The sequence below is a fragment of the Ovis canadensis genome, chromosome 14 (assembly GCF_042477335.2).
Source record: "Ovis canadensis isolate MfBH-ARS-UI-01 breed Bighorn chromosome 14, ARS-UI_OviCan_v2, whole genome shotgun sequence".
Taxonomy (NCBI): domain Eukaryota; kingdom Metazoa; phylum Chordata; class Mammalia; order Artiodactyla; family Bovidae; genus Ovis; species Ovis canadensis.
In genome coordinates this window covers 71453610-71467241 of record NC_091258.1, presented here as the reverse complement: position 1 = coordinate 71467241, position 13632 = coordinate 71453610, and the positions used below count along the sequence as shown (strand labels likewise).

The window sequence follows — 13632 nt, the reverse complement described above, 5'->3', positions numbered from 1 at the left end:
CATTGCTTCTGTATTATATTTTGGTTTTTAGCCACAAAGCATGTGGGATCTTAGCTTCCTAGCCAGAGATTGAACACACACACACACACACACACACACACACACACACACCCCAACCTGCATTGGAAGGAGAAGCCTTAACCACGGGACTGCCAGAGAAGTCCCTGAAGTTCCCATTTAGAAAGCTCTGGGTGAACTAGATAACTGACTCTTGTGTGACCCTGTTTTTCCCTTCTTACACTCTAATTCCAGTTCCTATGTTTTAAATTTGCCAATAAAAGTGAACCCATGATACCCCAGGGATCCCACCGTGTACCCCAATAAAGGCAGAGCTGAGGATCCATGCTCTCTCCCACCTCCTTCACCTGGCCTTCAGGTGTGCTATGTATCCTCCAGGACCTGTGTGCAGTAAGCCTTGCTTTTTTCAAAGTTTCTTGATAGTTTTTGCTGAAGTGTATCTTGCAGTCATAATAAGAACAGGGGCCAGCCCATCTACAACATTGGCTCTGGTCGAGGAATCTTTTTAGGTGCTGGCCCCAAGGGCTTCCCTGGTAGCTTAGCTGGTAAAGAATCTGTCTGCAATGTGGGAGACCTGGGTTCCATCAAGGCTGTATATTGTCACCCTGTTTATTTAACTTCTATGCAGAGTACATCATAAGAAACGCTGGGCTGGAAGAAGCACAAGCTGGAATCAAAATTGCCGGGAGAAATATCAATAACCTCAGATATGTAGATGACACCACATTTATGGCAGAAAGTGAAGAACTAAAGAGCTTCTTGATGAAAGTGAAAGAGGAGAGTGAAAAAGGTGGCTTAAAGCTCAACATTCAGAAAACTAAGATCATGGCATCTGGTCCCATCACTTCATGGCAAGTAGATGGGGAAACAGTGGCTGACTTTATTTTTCTGGGCTCCAAAATCACTGCAGATGGTGATTGCAGCCATGAAATTAAAAGATGCTTACTCCTTCGAAGGAAAGTTATTACCAACCTAGACAGCATATTAAAAAGCAGAGACATTACTTTTCCAACAAAGGTCCATCTAGTCAAGGCTATGGTTTTTCCGGTGGTCATGTATGGATGTAAGAGTTGGACTATAAAGAAAGCTGAGCAAAGAAAAATTGATGCTTTTGAACTGTGGTGTTGGAGAAGACTCTTGAGAGTCCCTTGGACTGCAAGGAGATCCAACCAATACATTCTAAAGAAGGTCAGTCCTGGTGTTCATTGGAAGGACTGATGTTGAAGCGGAAACTCCAGTACTTTGGCCACCTGATGCGAAGAGCAGACTCATTTGAAAAGACCCTAATGGTGGGAAAGATTGAGGGCAGGAGGAGAAGGGGACGATAGAGGATGAGATGGCTGGATGGCATCACCGACTTGATGGGCATGGGTTTGGGTGGACTCTGGGAGTTGGTAATGGACAGGGAGGCTTGGCATGCTACAGTTCATGGGGTCGCAAAGAGTCGGACACGACTGAGCGACTGAGCTGAACTGGGTTCGATCCCTGAGTTTGGAAGATCTGGAGAAGGGAAAGACTACCCACTCCAGTATTCTGGCCTGGAGAATTCCATGGACTGTATAGTCCGTGGGGTCGCAGAGAACTGGACACGACTGGGTGACTTGCACTTTCACCAAGTAGTGTGGGCCTTGGCGAGTACACCCCCACAACACAAAACAATCACCTAAACAAGGATAAATTATTTCCTAAACTTTATCAAGTGGCTGTGAGGAAAGTAGTTAATAGTTCTAGTGTGATGCTAAGAGGACATGGATTCCTAGAATCCATTACTGGGACCCCAGCTACGCTCCAGGACCATGGACAGCGACAACCCTTCAGCTAGGCGCTCCAGGGGTCTGGTAAGGTGATTGGAGTGCCCCCTGGGGGCAGATCCTCGACTAGTCTCAAATGCAGAAGAAAGAGGGCTGGGAAACGGGACTGATGACCTTCTGTCCCTCAGGACAGAGGTGCTGGGCAGGGGACAGCCAAGCTCCTCCTCAGTTTCCCCTGAAAACCTCCTCTTCCAGGGGGTTAGGGGACTTAGCTTCAGAGACACAATGCATTTCTCACAGGCCACTGAGTTCCTTTCCCTCAGGACTGACTACCCTCACCCTTAGCAGAAAATCTTCTGGGTCAGGTTTCTCCTCTTTCTCCCCTCACTTTCCAGTAGGTTGATATTCTGCGCTTGTTTTTAACCCCTTTGTCCTACTTCCATGGGACTCTGGATGATAGAGAACATGGTTATGATCATTTTCTATGCCTGGTGGTCTGCCAAGTCCTGATTCAGCCTAAATAAAGGAATGAAGTCTCAGAAATCTGGTTTAACTGATAGGTCACAAAAGTAAATTCTAAGTTTTCCTTCATTCTACATGAACGGTAAATATTCAGAGTGGGGAAAGGATCTTGGGGCCTCAATGGACCACTGCACAGAGAATTATGAAGAGTAGAGAAAGCCAGGCAAGGTCAGGAAAAAGTAGTAGTGGGGTAAGGGGAGGAAGATTCGATAGATGCTATAAAGAGGGAAGGTTTTCTGGGACTGGAGGAATTGATAAGAGGTTAGAACTCATTCTCAAGGCGTGATTGCAGGACTCATTAGAAACCTGAGAATCGACTTAGAGCCATCTACAGATCCAGCGGCTTTCTGAACCCAAATTGACCCCAGAAACCTGGAAACACCACATCTAATTCTGGGCTGGAGCCAGCACCTCACTTCCCAGTTTCAGCCTCTCGTTATTGTCATGCTTTTTGAGCTCTGGTTCTCTCTGTCCCTCCTCGGTGCTGGTTCTCTCTGTCCCTCCTCGGTGCTGACCCTAATACCTGACATTTGCATCCTTGCAACCCCGGAGTCAAGGCACAAGGAGATCCTGAACCCCATGCTAGGGTCTGGTGAGGGGGTAGGACACCCAGCTGGCAAGGGAGTGTCTCTTGTCACAACCATTCCTCACGATGGGCTGATCCTAATGCTCTTCCCTTCTGCCCAGTATTTTGGCCCCTCCAGTCCTGCCTGCCTCGTTGGCCCCACACTTCATTTCTGTCTCCAGCCCTGTGTTGCTACTGAAAGTTCAGCTCAGCTTAGCTTATGCTTTCTGCTTGCTTTCTCTGCCTTCTGGCCCCTCCTGCTGAACGAGCTGCTCTTTTTTCTGGGCTCTTAGCTGCCTTGATAGCTGTTTGATGTGTTCAAATAGCGTGTGTGTGTGTGTGTGTGTTCCTAGTTGGTCTTAGTGGAAGTGTTACTGACATGAGATATTCCATTAAGGCTGGAAACCTTGTTTGCTTTATTTGGTACTGTTTTAAAGATTTATTTGGCTGCACCAAGTCTTAGGGCACATGGGATCTTTCCTTGTGGTATGTGGGATCTAGTTCTCTGACCAGAGATCGAACCCAGGCCCTCTGCATTGAGAGTGCTGAGTATTATCCACTGGACCACCACGGAAGCCCCTTGTTTGCTTTATTCCAGTCTTTGCTCAAAAGTCACCGTCTCAAAGAGGCCTTGGCCTCTCAAAACTAAAATAGGACTCTTCACTCCCTTTCCCCTTAGGTTGTTTTGTTTCCTATTCATAGCACCCATCATCATGACTTCATATTACGTATTTACCTATTACCTCTCTCCCACAAGATTGTAAACTCCGCGACCAAATGGTTTTAATTTTTTTAAAATTTTCTCTCCCACAGATGTCTAGAAATGCCCTTGCAGACATCAAGGGCTCCATAAATGTGGAAAGAATGATGTTCTGTTATCCAGTGGAAACACACATCTGGTTTCTGTCCCCAGAGTTCAGTTCAATTAGGGAGAACAAGACCCCAAAGGGCTGAATGGCCACACGATGAGGACAGGACCCAGCAGCCGGTGTTTGGGAGAGTCCCGATGTCCTAGGCTGGGCAGGGTGGGAGAAGAGATTCAGGGACACTTCCAGGAGGCTCCTGGAGGATGTGAGCAGGAAGATGGGAAAGGAGGGCATTTCTAACAAAGGAGCAGCCCAGCAAAGCTTGGAGGTGGGACTGAGGACCCCATGCCTCCTCAGGCTTCAGGCAGGCAGTTTCCGAGCCTCACGCCTGTCTGGATCGGCAGGGCAGAAACTCCAAAAATCGAGCGCCCCCTGGTGGCCAAACCTTCGTGTGACCAGCCAAGTCGGACAGCATTTATTGAGCGCTTTATCAAATATTCACAACAGTGCTTTGGTGCGAGGCCTTGATTCCATTTTCAGCGGAGCAAATGGAAGATCCGAGAGGTTAAGTCACTGACCCAAGCTCACCCAGCTCTGCCTCTGGAACCTGAAGTCTGGAGAGCCGCCCCAGTTGCTCTTCATCCATCAGAGATTCAGGTGGTAGTGGGTATAAGGACTAATTCCACCGTCTTGAAGAGCCCCTGGTGGACCTGGGCGTGAGTCCCCAGGTGGGGCTCCAGAGAGGTGACCTCAGGCCAGTGATGGGCCTCGGGCTACAGCCAATGAGATCGTGTTGCGGGTGAAATGAGATGGCTCAGCGCTTGCAGTACACACAGCGCTCACACAGAAACACCACGAGCGCTGTAACTGGCATGTCCATCCAGCGGCGTGGTTGTGCTTAGCCTGCTGCTGCTACTGCTGCTGCTGCTAAGTCACTTCAGTCGTGTCCGACTCTGTGCGACCCGATAGCAGCCCACCAGGGTCCCCCATCCCTGGGATTCTCCAGGCAAGAATACTGGAGTGGGTTGCCATTTCCTTCTCCAATGCACGAAAGTGAAAAGTAAAAGTGAAGTCGCTCAGTCGTGTCCGACTCTTAGCGACCCCATGGACTGCAGCCTACCAGGCTCCTCCATCCATGGGATTTTCCAGGCAAGAGTACTGGAGTGGGGTGCCATTGCCTTCTCCGGTGCTTATCCTACTACAGGCAAACACGAACATCAGGTGGGCAGTAGGCGATCGAGAAGCGTTAGGGCTATCTGAGCACGTCCAGAACCCCACAGCGGTACAGGCAAGCAGCCCCCTAATTCCCACTCGCTCAGGAATGGAAGGTCGTTTAGTGCTGCCCTCTCTGAGGCGCAGGAGTCCCTGGCCCTCAGCCCCAGGAGCCCAGAGCCCCAGCGTCTGCAGGATCGCAGGTAACAGGTTCCGTCTCTCTCCCAGCTGCACACGAAGCCCGGGCTCAGGTAACGCGGGTTCATTCCGTGTCACTTATAGGCGGTCCCGTGCCCCCACGGCGCCAGATCCCCGCGGGGAACTGGAGTCTCTAGAAGTCGGGGACCGGCTCGGAAGTCGGCAGTCGGGACGGCTGCGGCTCCCGCGGCGGCCCCTCCTCGTCCAGCCCCCGGCGGCCCTTGCCGATGGCCAGGCGGGGCCGGCCGCGGTTCAGGCCGTCCAGGAGCGCGCAGGCCTGGCAGAGCGCGCGGCTGGCCAGCGCCCCGCAGCGGGAGCAGGCGCCGGGCGGCGGGGGCCGCGCGGCCGGGGCCAGCGCCAGGCGCTCGGCCGAGTGCACCAGGTCCAGCACCGCCGACGGCCGCGCCGCCTCCAGCATCTTGAGCAGGTCGCGCGCGTGGCCGCGGAAGGCCTCGGGCGCGTACACGCACTCCTCGGAGAAGTAGTCGAGGCGGCGGAAGTGCGCGTACAGCACCACCTCCTTCTGCGAGGCCAGCTGCAGCGGGCGGCAGCGCGGCAGGGCGCCCCCCTCGCCCGCGGAGCCCAGGCCCCCGCCCCGCGCCAGCCGGCCCGCGTCGCCCCGCAGGAAGTTCATGAGCACCGTCTCCGCCATGTCGTCCGCGTTGTGTCCTGGGAGAGGGGAGACAGGAGCCATGAGGAGGGGGCCGGGGCTGGCGGGGCCGCGGGAGGAGACCCCGGGGCACCGCGGGACGGCCTCGGGGAGGCTGCGGGGGGACCCGGCCAGAAACGAGAGGGCCACGCCCCCAGGCTCCCGTGGAGCAACCCGGGGTGCCTCACTTAACCCCTACTTATCTCAGACCAGGCCCCGTGCTAGGCGCCCTTTCATGTATTGAGAAAAAGTGCTTTACGCAACAAATCTCATTTCAATCTCAGTGAAAAGTGTACTTCAGACTGCGTAGACGTCCAAATGGCCTTTGATGGAGACTCTCAAGTGGGCTGTTGACACAAGTGCCTCTGGGAATGCAGATCATGGTGTTTAGAAGACCGGGAGGAAGTGCGCATTTACACATCAGTCACCGTAAAATTGAAGCTCAGTTTATTCTGCAACTTGTCATCTTGTGTGTGTGTGTGTGTGTGTGTTTGTGTGTGTGTGAGAAAGTCGTGTCCGACTCTTTGTGACCCCATGGAGCCTGCCAGGCGCTTCTGTCTATGGAATTCTCATACTTGAGTCTATAGTAAAAATGGGTCTTAGGGCTTCTCAACCCGGCCATACTTTCCCTCCTGAGGGCCTTTGCCGTTTCCTCTGCTCAGAATCTCTCCCAATCCCCTTTTGGTCCTTCATCTAAGGACCCACTCAGCCTTCAGGTCTCTGATTACTCAGGAAACTCTTCCTTTCTCCCTTCACTAGGTCTTCCTGCATCACTTTCCTTAGCTGCACTTCAGTTCAGTTCAGTCGCTCAGTCGTGTCTTACTTATCAGGTTGTAATTATGTATGTGAGAAACGGACAGGATCAGACACTGGCTTGTGCATCATCATAGCAGCAAATGTTTATAGGTTTACTGTTTCTCAGTCTTTTGTCTGAGTGTTTCATATATAATTCATCTAAGTCCCAGTAAGTCTAGGATCTGGATAATATTAATAGCCCTGTTACATAGGAGAGGAAACCGAGGTTAGGTAGTTTGTTCTCCGGTACATAGCTTGCATATGGTACAAAATAAATGGTCAATAATTATTTGTTGAAGTAATGACTGGGGCAGAGAAAAAGTTAGCAGAGGGAGAATGAAAGACAAAAGGAGTTAAAAGACAGTTGCGTTTCAGACTATAGATGGCTTCTGATGGGCAATACCCCTCCATGCCCCTCCTTTTATGAAAAGGGACACAGAGAATGTCATTTGAAAAAAAAAAAACAGTGCAGAAAACCACAGCCCTAGCCCCAGAGAGTACGCTTCCACCCCTCTATTTGCCAGCATGTGTGTACCAGGTAGGGCTTCTCCAGTGGCTCAGTGGTAAAGCATCCGCCTGCAATGCAGAAGCCGCAGGAGACGAAGCTTCTATCCCTGGGTTGGGAAGATCCCCTGGAGGAGGGCATGGCCACCCATGTCTGGAGAATCCCATGCACAGAGGAGCCTGGCTGTTGTCGGCTACAGTCCATAGGGTTGCAAAGAGTTAGAGACGACTTTAGAGACGACTGAAGCGACTTGGCATGCATGAATGTGTACCAGATAATGGCAGTGACTCAAAAGCTTGTAAAGATGTGCACACAATATGCCCATGAACCTTCAGTGAGCGTGCATATCTCCTTGCTATTTAGATTCTCCAATTAAGACACACGAGGCCTCCATTACCACTTGGGCACGCACTCCAGCGCCCTTACGGTGCCCTATCCCGCGCATGCGCCCCTCCCACCACGCCCTCTCTGGGCCGCGCCTGCGCTCACCGGTCACGACGTGCGTGGCTCCCACGAGGCGCGCCCCTTCCTCCAGCGCGCGGCGCCGCAGCACCCCGCAGAAGGTGCAACAGGCTCTGCTGCGGCCGGAGCCAGCCGTGCTGCGGGCCACGGCGTCCATCGTCCAGCCCCCGAAGAGGTCCGCGTAGGCCACGACGGTGAGCGGGAGCTCCCAGCGCGCCGCCTGCCGCCGCACGGCTGCTAGCGCCGCATCCCGGTAGCCGCCGATGCCCTCGTCCACCGCCACGAGGTGCAGCGAGATGCCCAGGCGCGGGGCCAGCTCGCGCAGCACGTGCGCCAGCACCGTGGAGTCCTTGCCGCCCGAGGCGCCCACGGCCACCACGGCGCCAGGAGGCAGCAGGCGGCCTGCGACCACTGTGTGCAGCACCTCGGCCTCGAAGGCGGCGCAGAAGCAGGTGCCGCACAGCGCCTGGCCCGAGCGCGGACGGCGGAGGGCGGCGCGCGCCGTGTGGCAAGAGACGCACTGCGGGGCGGGCATCGTGGGGTCCTGGAGAGGCGGGAGGGGTCGGCTTCTCCTGGATGGGTGGAGAGGGGAGGCGGGTTACACGTGGATTCCGGATTGCGGGGGTCGTTGCTTGCCTCCCGGGAGGCTGCCTAGATAGTGCCCAGCGTAAACCCACTGTCTGTAACCCTTTCCCTCAGCACTGTGCAGGCCTAGCACCTTCAAGTCTCATCTTAGCCTTTCAGTCACATTCATTCATTCTTTCATTCCGCAAATATCCACTCCGTACCTTCAAGGTGCCCAACGTTCTCTAGGAATTGGGGACACAGCAATGAGCAAAACAGGAAAGGTTGCAGGCACTAAATTATAGTGGAAGAGCCGACTCAAGATACTTTCCAGATATGAAAAGTAATAATATGAGGGAATTACCCTCTGAGCTGAGGCCAGAAGGAGGAGTCAGGCATTAGATCAGTGGGAAGGATATTCCTGATAAGAGTTAATAGCAAATGCCCAGGACATGAAAGGGCAGGTCCTGTCTGTGTTCAAGTGCGTTGTGGTTGAAGGCGCCAAAGGGTCCGGGGGCTTGGAGGTTGGCAGGGTAAGGAGCTTGGACTTTATTCCGAGAGAAATAGGAACGGTTGGACGGTTTTAAGCTCTATAGTGACAGAATCTAATTTTTATTTTAACAGGATCCCTTGGCCTGCGTGTGAATAGAGGGTGGAGCGTGGAAAGGGCCGACATGGGCAAACCAGTGAGAAGGTTCCTGCAGTGATCCAGGTAAGCAACAGTGGTAGCTCGGAGCAGAATGGAGACAGCGGAACTGGAGAGAAGTGGTCAGAGTCTGGATCTGTTGCAGAGACAGAGCAGATGGAACTTTTATAAGCCTTGGAGGAGGGCAGTGGATAAAAGAAACAGGACTCAGGACAACCTCAAGTTTTGTTTTGACTTGAGCACTTGGGCTTCCCTGGTGGCTCAGCCGGTAAAGCGTCTGCCTGCAGTGCAGGAGACCCGGGTTCGATTCCTGGTTTGGGAAGATCCCATGGAGAAGGCAATGACAACCCACTCCAGTAGTCTTGCCTGGAAAATCCCATGGATGGAGGAGCCTGGTAGGCTGCAGTCCATGGGATCACTAAGAGTCGGACACGACTGAGTGACTTCACTTTCACTTTCACTTTGAGCATTTGGAAGGTAGTGGGACCATTTAGTAGAGAGGAGGTGGGGTTTGGGGAAGAATGGGGAAATACTGTGAGAGGGGGGTTTGGGCATGGTAGATTTGAGGTTCTTTGCTCTGGAAGTCTTTTCAGAACCCTGAGCTGGGTGTGCCGCCTCCTCTAGGCTTCCACGACCACCTAATCCCTCCCTTTACCCCCGCCCCGACCACTCTCAGGTTGTAATCGGGACAGAAGAGCTTGGGGTGGAGGTGGGAGGGAACAAGGAGTCAGACCAGGCCGGCAGAGTTCAAATCAGGAACGCCAGCTGTTTAAGGCACTCCTGCCTGGAGGGCCGCCGTGAGACAGGCTTTGGGGGTTTATGGAGGGGAGTGCTGTCTCCCCAGGAATGCCTACCGAATACGTGGGAGAGATATAAAGACCGTCAACTCCTCCACTGCAGCGCTACAAAGGACCGAGATCGGCCCGCGGTGGGAGGAGACACTCACCTGAATAGAACCCACGCGGGAAGGTCCAGGCTCCGAGAAAGCGCGGAAGCAGGTAATAGAACTACGACTTCCAGAAGGCTTTGTGGTCTGCCCGCCTACAACTCCCAGGTACCCATGCGGCGATTGAGTCGGTGGCGCTTACTGCCTTCGGGCGAGCTGGGCCTACAACTCCCGGCGGTCCTCGCGGCGACGTCTCTAGCTCCGCCCACAGCTCCCAGAGTGCTCCATGCTTCCGGTCCAGCGCGAGCCCCTCGAGCTCCTGCGTAGGAGTTGGTACGGCCTGTGGTTCTTGCGCTTCTCTGCGCAGCGCGCCTTGTGTGGCTTATTCCAAAGATGGATGCTTTTCAAGTTTTGTGCTATTGTGGGAGCGTGGTGGAATTTGTGGTGGGGGTGGAGAGGCTTCGGAGTTGGGTATGATGGGGATGGGGTGCGAAAGGGAGAGGTAGCGAGGGCGCTGGACCGATTCTAAGGTTTGGGCTTACAGTTTGGGTTCTTGTTCGCGCGCGCCCGGCCCAGGCCGCCGCGGTGCAGACTGGCGGTGTTATGCTTATGCGGTGCAGAAATATAGCAGTTTGCCGTTCTTACACGCGTGCACCCGGTTCAGGTCAAGAACGCGGTGAGCAGTTACGCACACGCTTGGTGAGGGCCCATTGCTCACGCCTCCTGCCTGTTGGAGTTGAAGGCCGAGCTCCGGGTGGAGGACAGGTGAGACGCGTGAGACAGAGGGTCCCCGAATCAAAAGCCGGAGCACCTTCCCAAAAATCAGCCGGAGCCCTGCACCCAAGGTCCAGGCCCTAAGCCTCTTTCCAGCCCCCAGACTGCTCCCCTTCCTGCCTGTTATAGTATGACATTCTCTTATTTCTACCCCTGTGAGACCCTTGAGAGGGTAGGGATGGGGGACGTTTGAGTGTCTGAACCTATTGGCTGAAGCGTGGTCATCGGGTTCGTTCATTTGTCAATCATTTCCTAGGGCTTCCTGTGTGCCAGGTACTGTCCTCTGGGCGTGCCAGGCCTGGCTGGAGAGAGGATGGCAGAGCTTGATGTGGAGGGGCAGATGACCGGGACAGCAGGAGTCCAGAGGTGACAGGTGCTGCTGACCAGGGTATGGAGTGGGGATAAGGGAGCGGGACTGCACTTAGTAAGGAATCAGCAGTGTGCCAGACACCCATCCCCTGCACGTTCCTCGCATCATCTCAAGTTCCTGGTCAGTAAAATGGGGATGATGATAATGGTACGTGTGTCACAGTGTGTGTAAAAATAAATGAGTTAGTAGGGAACTGTTTACTGGAATTTTTTTCCACTTAATTCTCATAACTGGGCATGGCTCCCATTTCTGGAACATGTCTACATTTTCTTTTAAAGGAAGTCTTGAATTGGGCATTTCAAAACCTCAGACAACCTACAGAGAGTCTAAGGCAGTTCTCAGTTGAGGGTGAGTTTATCCCCAAGAGAACATTTGGTGATGTCTGGAGACATTTTTAATTGTTGCAACTATGATGCAAGGGGCAGAGTGTGGCCAGTACCCGGCAGGCAGAGGCCAGGGTTGCCGGTAAACATAGGCTGCACAGGATGGCCTCCACAAGGCAGAATCATCTGGCCCCACATAACAGTAGTGCTGAGGCAGAGGGGCCCTGACTTAAGAGGTATTCTGCTGTGCTTTGGTTTTCAACCCCCAAATCAGTATGAACATTCAGGTGTTCCTGTGTTGATTTTAGTCCCCGGCTTTGAAAGTTTCTTTGTTTAAGTATTTTAGTGGCTCTCCACACCACTCACATACTTTTGAGTGAGAAGTTAGTTAAAAAAAAAAAAAAAGTTTGTCTTACACTGGATGCCAATGAAAATAAAGAAAGTGGATGTGAAAGCTGCTCTGCCAGGGTGACTCCATGTGCCCCTTGCTTAGTTTCTGTGACCTTGAGTGAGTGACTTGACCTTCCTGGGCTTCCTGTATTCAGTGGGGATGATAAAATAGCAGCTGTTGAAGGAACTAGATGATTTCATATTTTCAAAGCACCCCAGACCGTGCCAGGTGCTTCGTTAAGTGCTGTGAAAAGAGCGGAGGGCAGTGTTCTGTTCTTTATGTCTCTTCCCGGGGCCGCAGCTCAGTGCTCATTAACTTTGTTTCTGAAGGGAAAGACTGAGTTGGTGTCAGGGGGCTTCTGGAGGGTGGCTGCGGCTTCTCATCGTTGCAGGGTAAAGACTGAGTCCCTCAGCCTGGTGGTAGTGACCTGGCCCCTGATGACTTCTCAGCCTCACCTCTCACCCTGCATCTCTGGCAGGCCCCCATATTTTCCGGAGGAAGAACTTTTCTGCCAGATGTTTGCACACGCTGTCTTTTCTTCTGAAGACTGTCGCACACTCCTCCTCCCCCGACACCCTGATTCCTCTTTCTCATCCAGATGGCCACGTGGGTGTACTTCCCCCAGGAAGCCTACAGGACCCCTCCTCCTCTGCCCTGGTTTAACAAGCCACCTCTGGGCTCCCATGGCCCTTGGTCCCTTGCTTTGTCAGAGGCCCTGTCACCTTGGGTTGTGGCTGTCTCCATTTCAGTGTCTCTTTGGGTTGGGTGGTTTCCAAGAGAAGGGTTTGGTTGGGTTTGCGTCTGGGTCCATAGCATCCCCATGCAGAAGGCCTGGGACAGAACAGGCAAGGTATTCATGGCCTGTCCTGAGCTGCTCCTGGCCTACCTCTCCTTCCTTGCCGCCTCCTTTTATCTGCACCCCAAGGAACACTGAGCTCAGGCAGGAAATAGCTGCTGTGGAATGTGGTGGTTAAGGACGGAGGCAGCCTGGTTCAGATCCTGGAGTCTGGTTGTGTGAATGTGGCTAAGTTATTTTTCCTCACCTGTAGGGGATGAAATAGTCCAGCCTTCAGAGGAGTAGAGCAGTGGTTCTCAACTTGGGATGGTTTTGACCCACAGCTGGGGTTGGGGTACTGGCATCCAGTAGGCAGAGACCAGCAATGTTACTAAATCTCTAACACACAGGTCGGCCTCCATGGCAAAGAACTAGCTTGCCCAGAATGTCAGTAGTGCTGAGATTGAGAAGAGATACATGCTGAGTGCTTAGAACAGCTCTGGGGCCACAGAAAGCACTCTAGATAATTAGCTGCCTTTACCGTGGTAGCACTAGTGGTAAAGAACCTGCCTGCCAGTGCAGGAGACACGAGATTCGGGTTTGATCCCTGGGCCAGGAAGAACCCCTGGAGGAGGGCGTAGCTGCCCACTCCAGTATTCTAGCCTGGAGAATTCCATGGACAGAGGGGGCTACAGTCCATAGGGTTGCACAGGGTCAGACAGGACTGAAGCGACTTAGGACGAAGACAGGATGAAGCTCCCTGTTGCCTCCACCTCTCTGCACAGAATACCCTTCCCCCTGCTTTGAATGGGGCTTAGATGCCTACTTATCCTTCAAAATCTACCCAGATGTTACCTCTTTGGGGAAGCCTTCCCTGACCTCTACCACCATTGTCCCCCCAAGACACACCTTCAGTCAGGCAATGTCTCTTTGGAGTAACACATACAAACCTGGACTCAAACCCATGTGCTTTTTTCACACCTGAATAACTTTGAGCCCCAGTATCCCTTTCTATGAAACCAAAGGATGGCTTTGAGGATGAAATAGACCAGCACCAGGCAAGTGTTTGATTAATGTCAGGACTCCCATTGTGGAATGTAGAGTCAATAAAACCTAAAGGCTTAGTGGTGGTTTAGATTGAGGGAAATTGTTAAGAAATATGCTTTTAAGTATGTTTTACTGCAGAAAAAATAGGAACAAACAAAATTATCTGTAGCACAGGGAAAGTTAAGAAGATGTTATGCTATGTTCACGAGACCCACTTCTAATGAATAAAGACTCAGAAAGTGAAAGCAAAAGGGTGGGGAAAGATATACTAGGGATTTAACTCAAGAAACCTTTTAGCCACATGAGCCACCAAACAAAACATTTTGAGTCAAAAAGCACTGTTAGTAATGAATGTCATCACAGATGAAAAAGG

General features: G+C 52.7%; 1 protein-coding gene, 1 long non-coding RNA gene and 1 other non-coding gene across 4 annotated transcripts; 2 read left to right on the top strand and 1 right to left on the bottom strand.

Annotated features, from left to right (window-relative positions):
- Positions 1 to 3428: 3428 nt before the first annotated feature.
- LOC138419181 (cytoplasmic tRNA 2-thiolation protein 1) lies at positions 3429 to 9802 on the bottom strand. 2 transcript variants are annotated; one of them, XM_069551598.1, is made up of 4 exons: positions 9640 to 9683; positions 8412 to 8829; positions 7511 to 8055; positions 3429 to 5741 (listed from the first exon to the last, which is right to left on the bottom strand). In XM_069551598.1, exons 2-4 carry the CDS (start codon positions 8444 to 8446, stop codon positions 5206 to 5208), a joined length of 1116 nt encoding a protein of 371 aa, XP_069407699.1. In that variant the 5' UTR covers positions 8447 to 8829; positions 9640 to 9683; the 3' UTR covers positions 3429 to 5205. The 2 variants fall into 2 exon arrangements, with proteins under 2 accessions (XP_069407699.1, XP_069407700.1); XM_069551599.1 differs by lacking the exon at positions 8412 to 8829 and having other exon boundaries at positions 9640 to 9802.
- On the top strand, positions 8944 to 9015 carry TRNAC-GCA (transfer RNA cysteine (anticodon GCA)). The gene has a single exon. It is a non-coding gene; the product is annotated as a tRNA-Cys (tRNA).
- LOC138419194 (uncharacterized) lies at positions 9765 to 10916 on the top strand. The gene is made up of 3 exons (XR_011248863.1): positions 9765 to 9912; positions 10244 to 10344; positions 10610 to 10916. It is a non-coding gene; the product is annotated as an uncharacterized lncRNA (long non-coding RNA).
- Positions 10917 to 13632: the final 2716 nt, after the last annotated feature.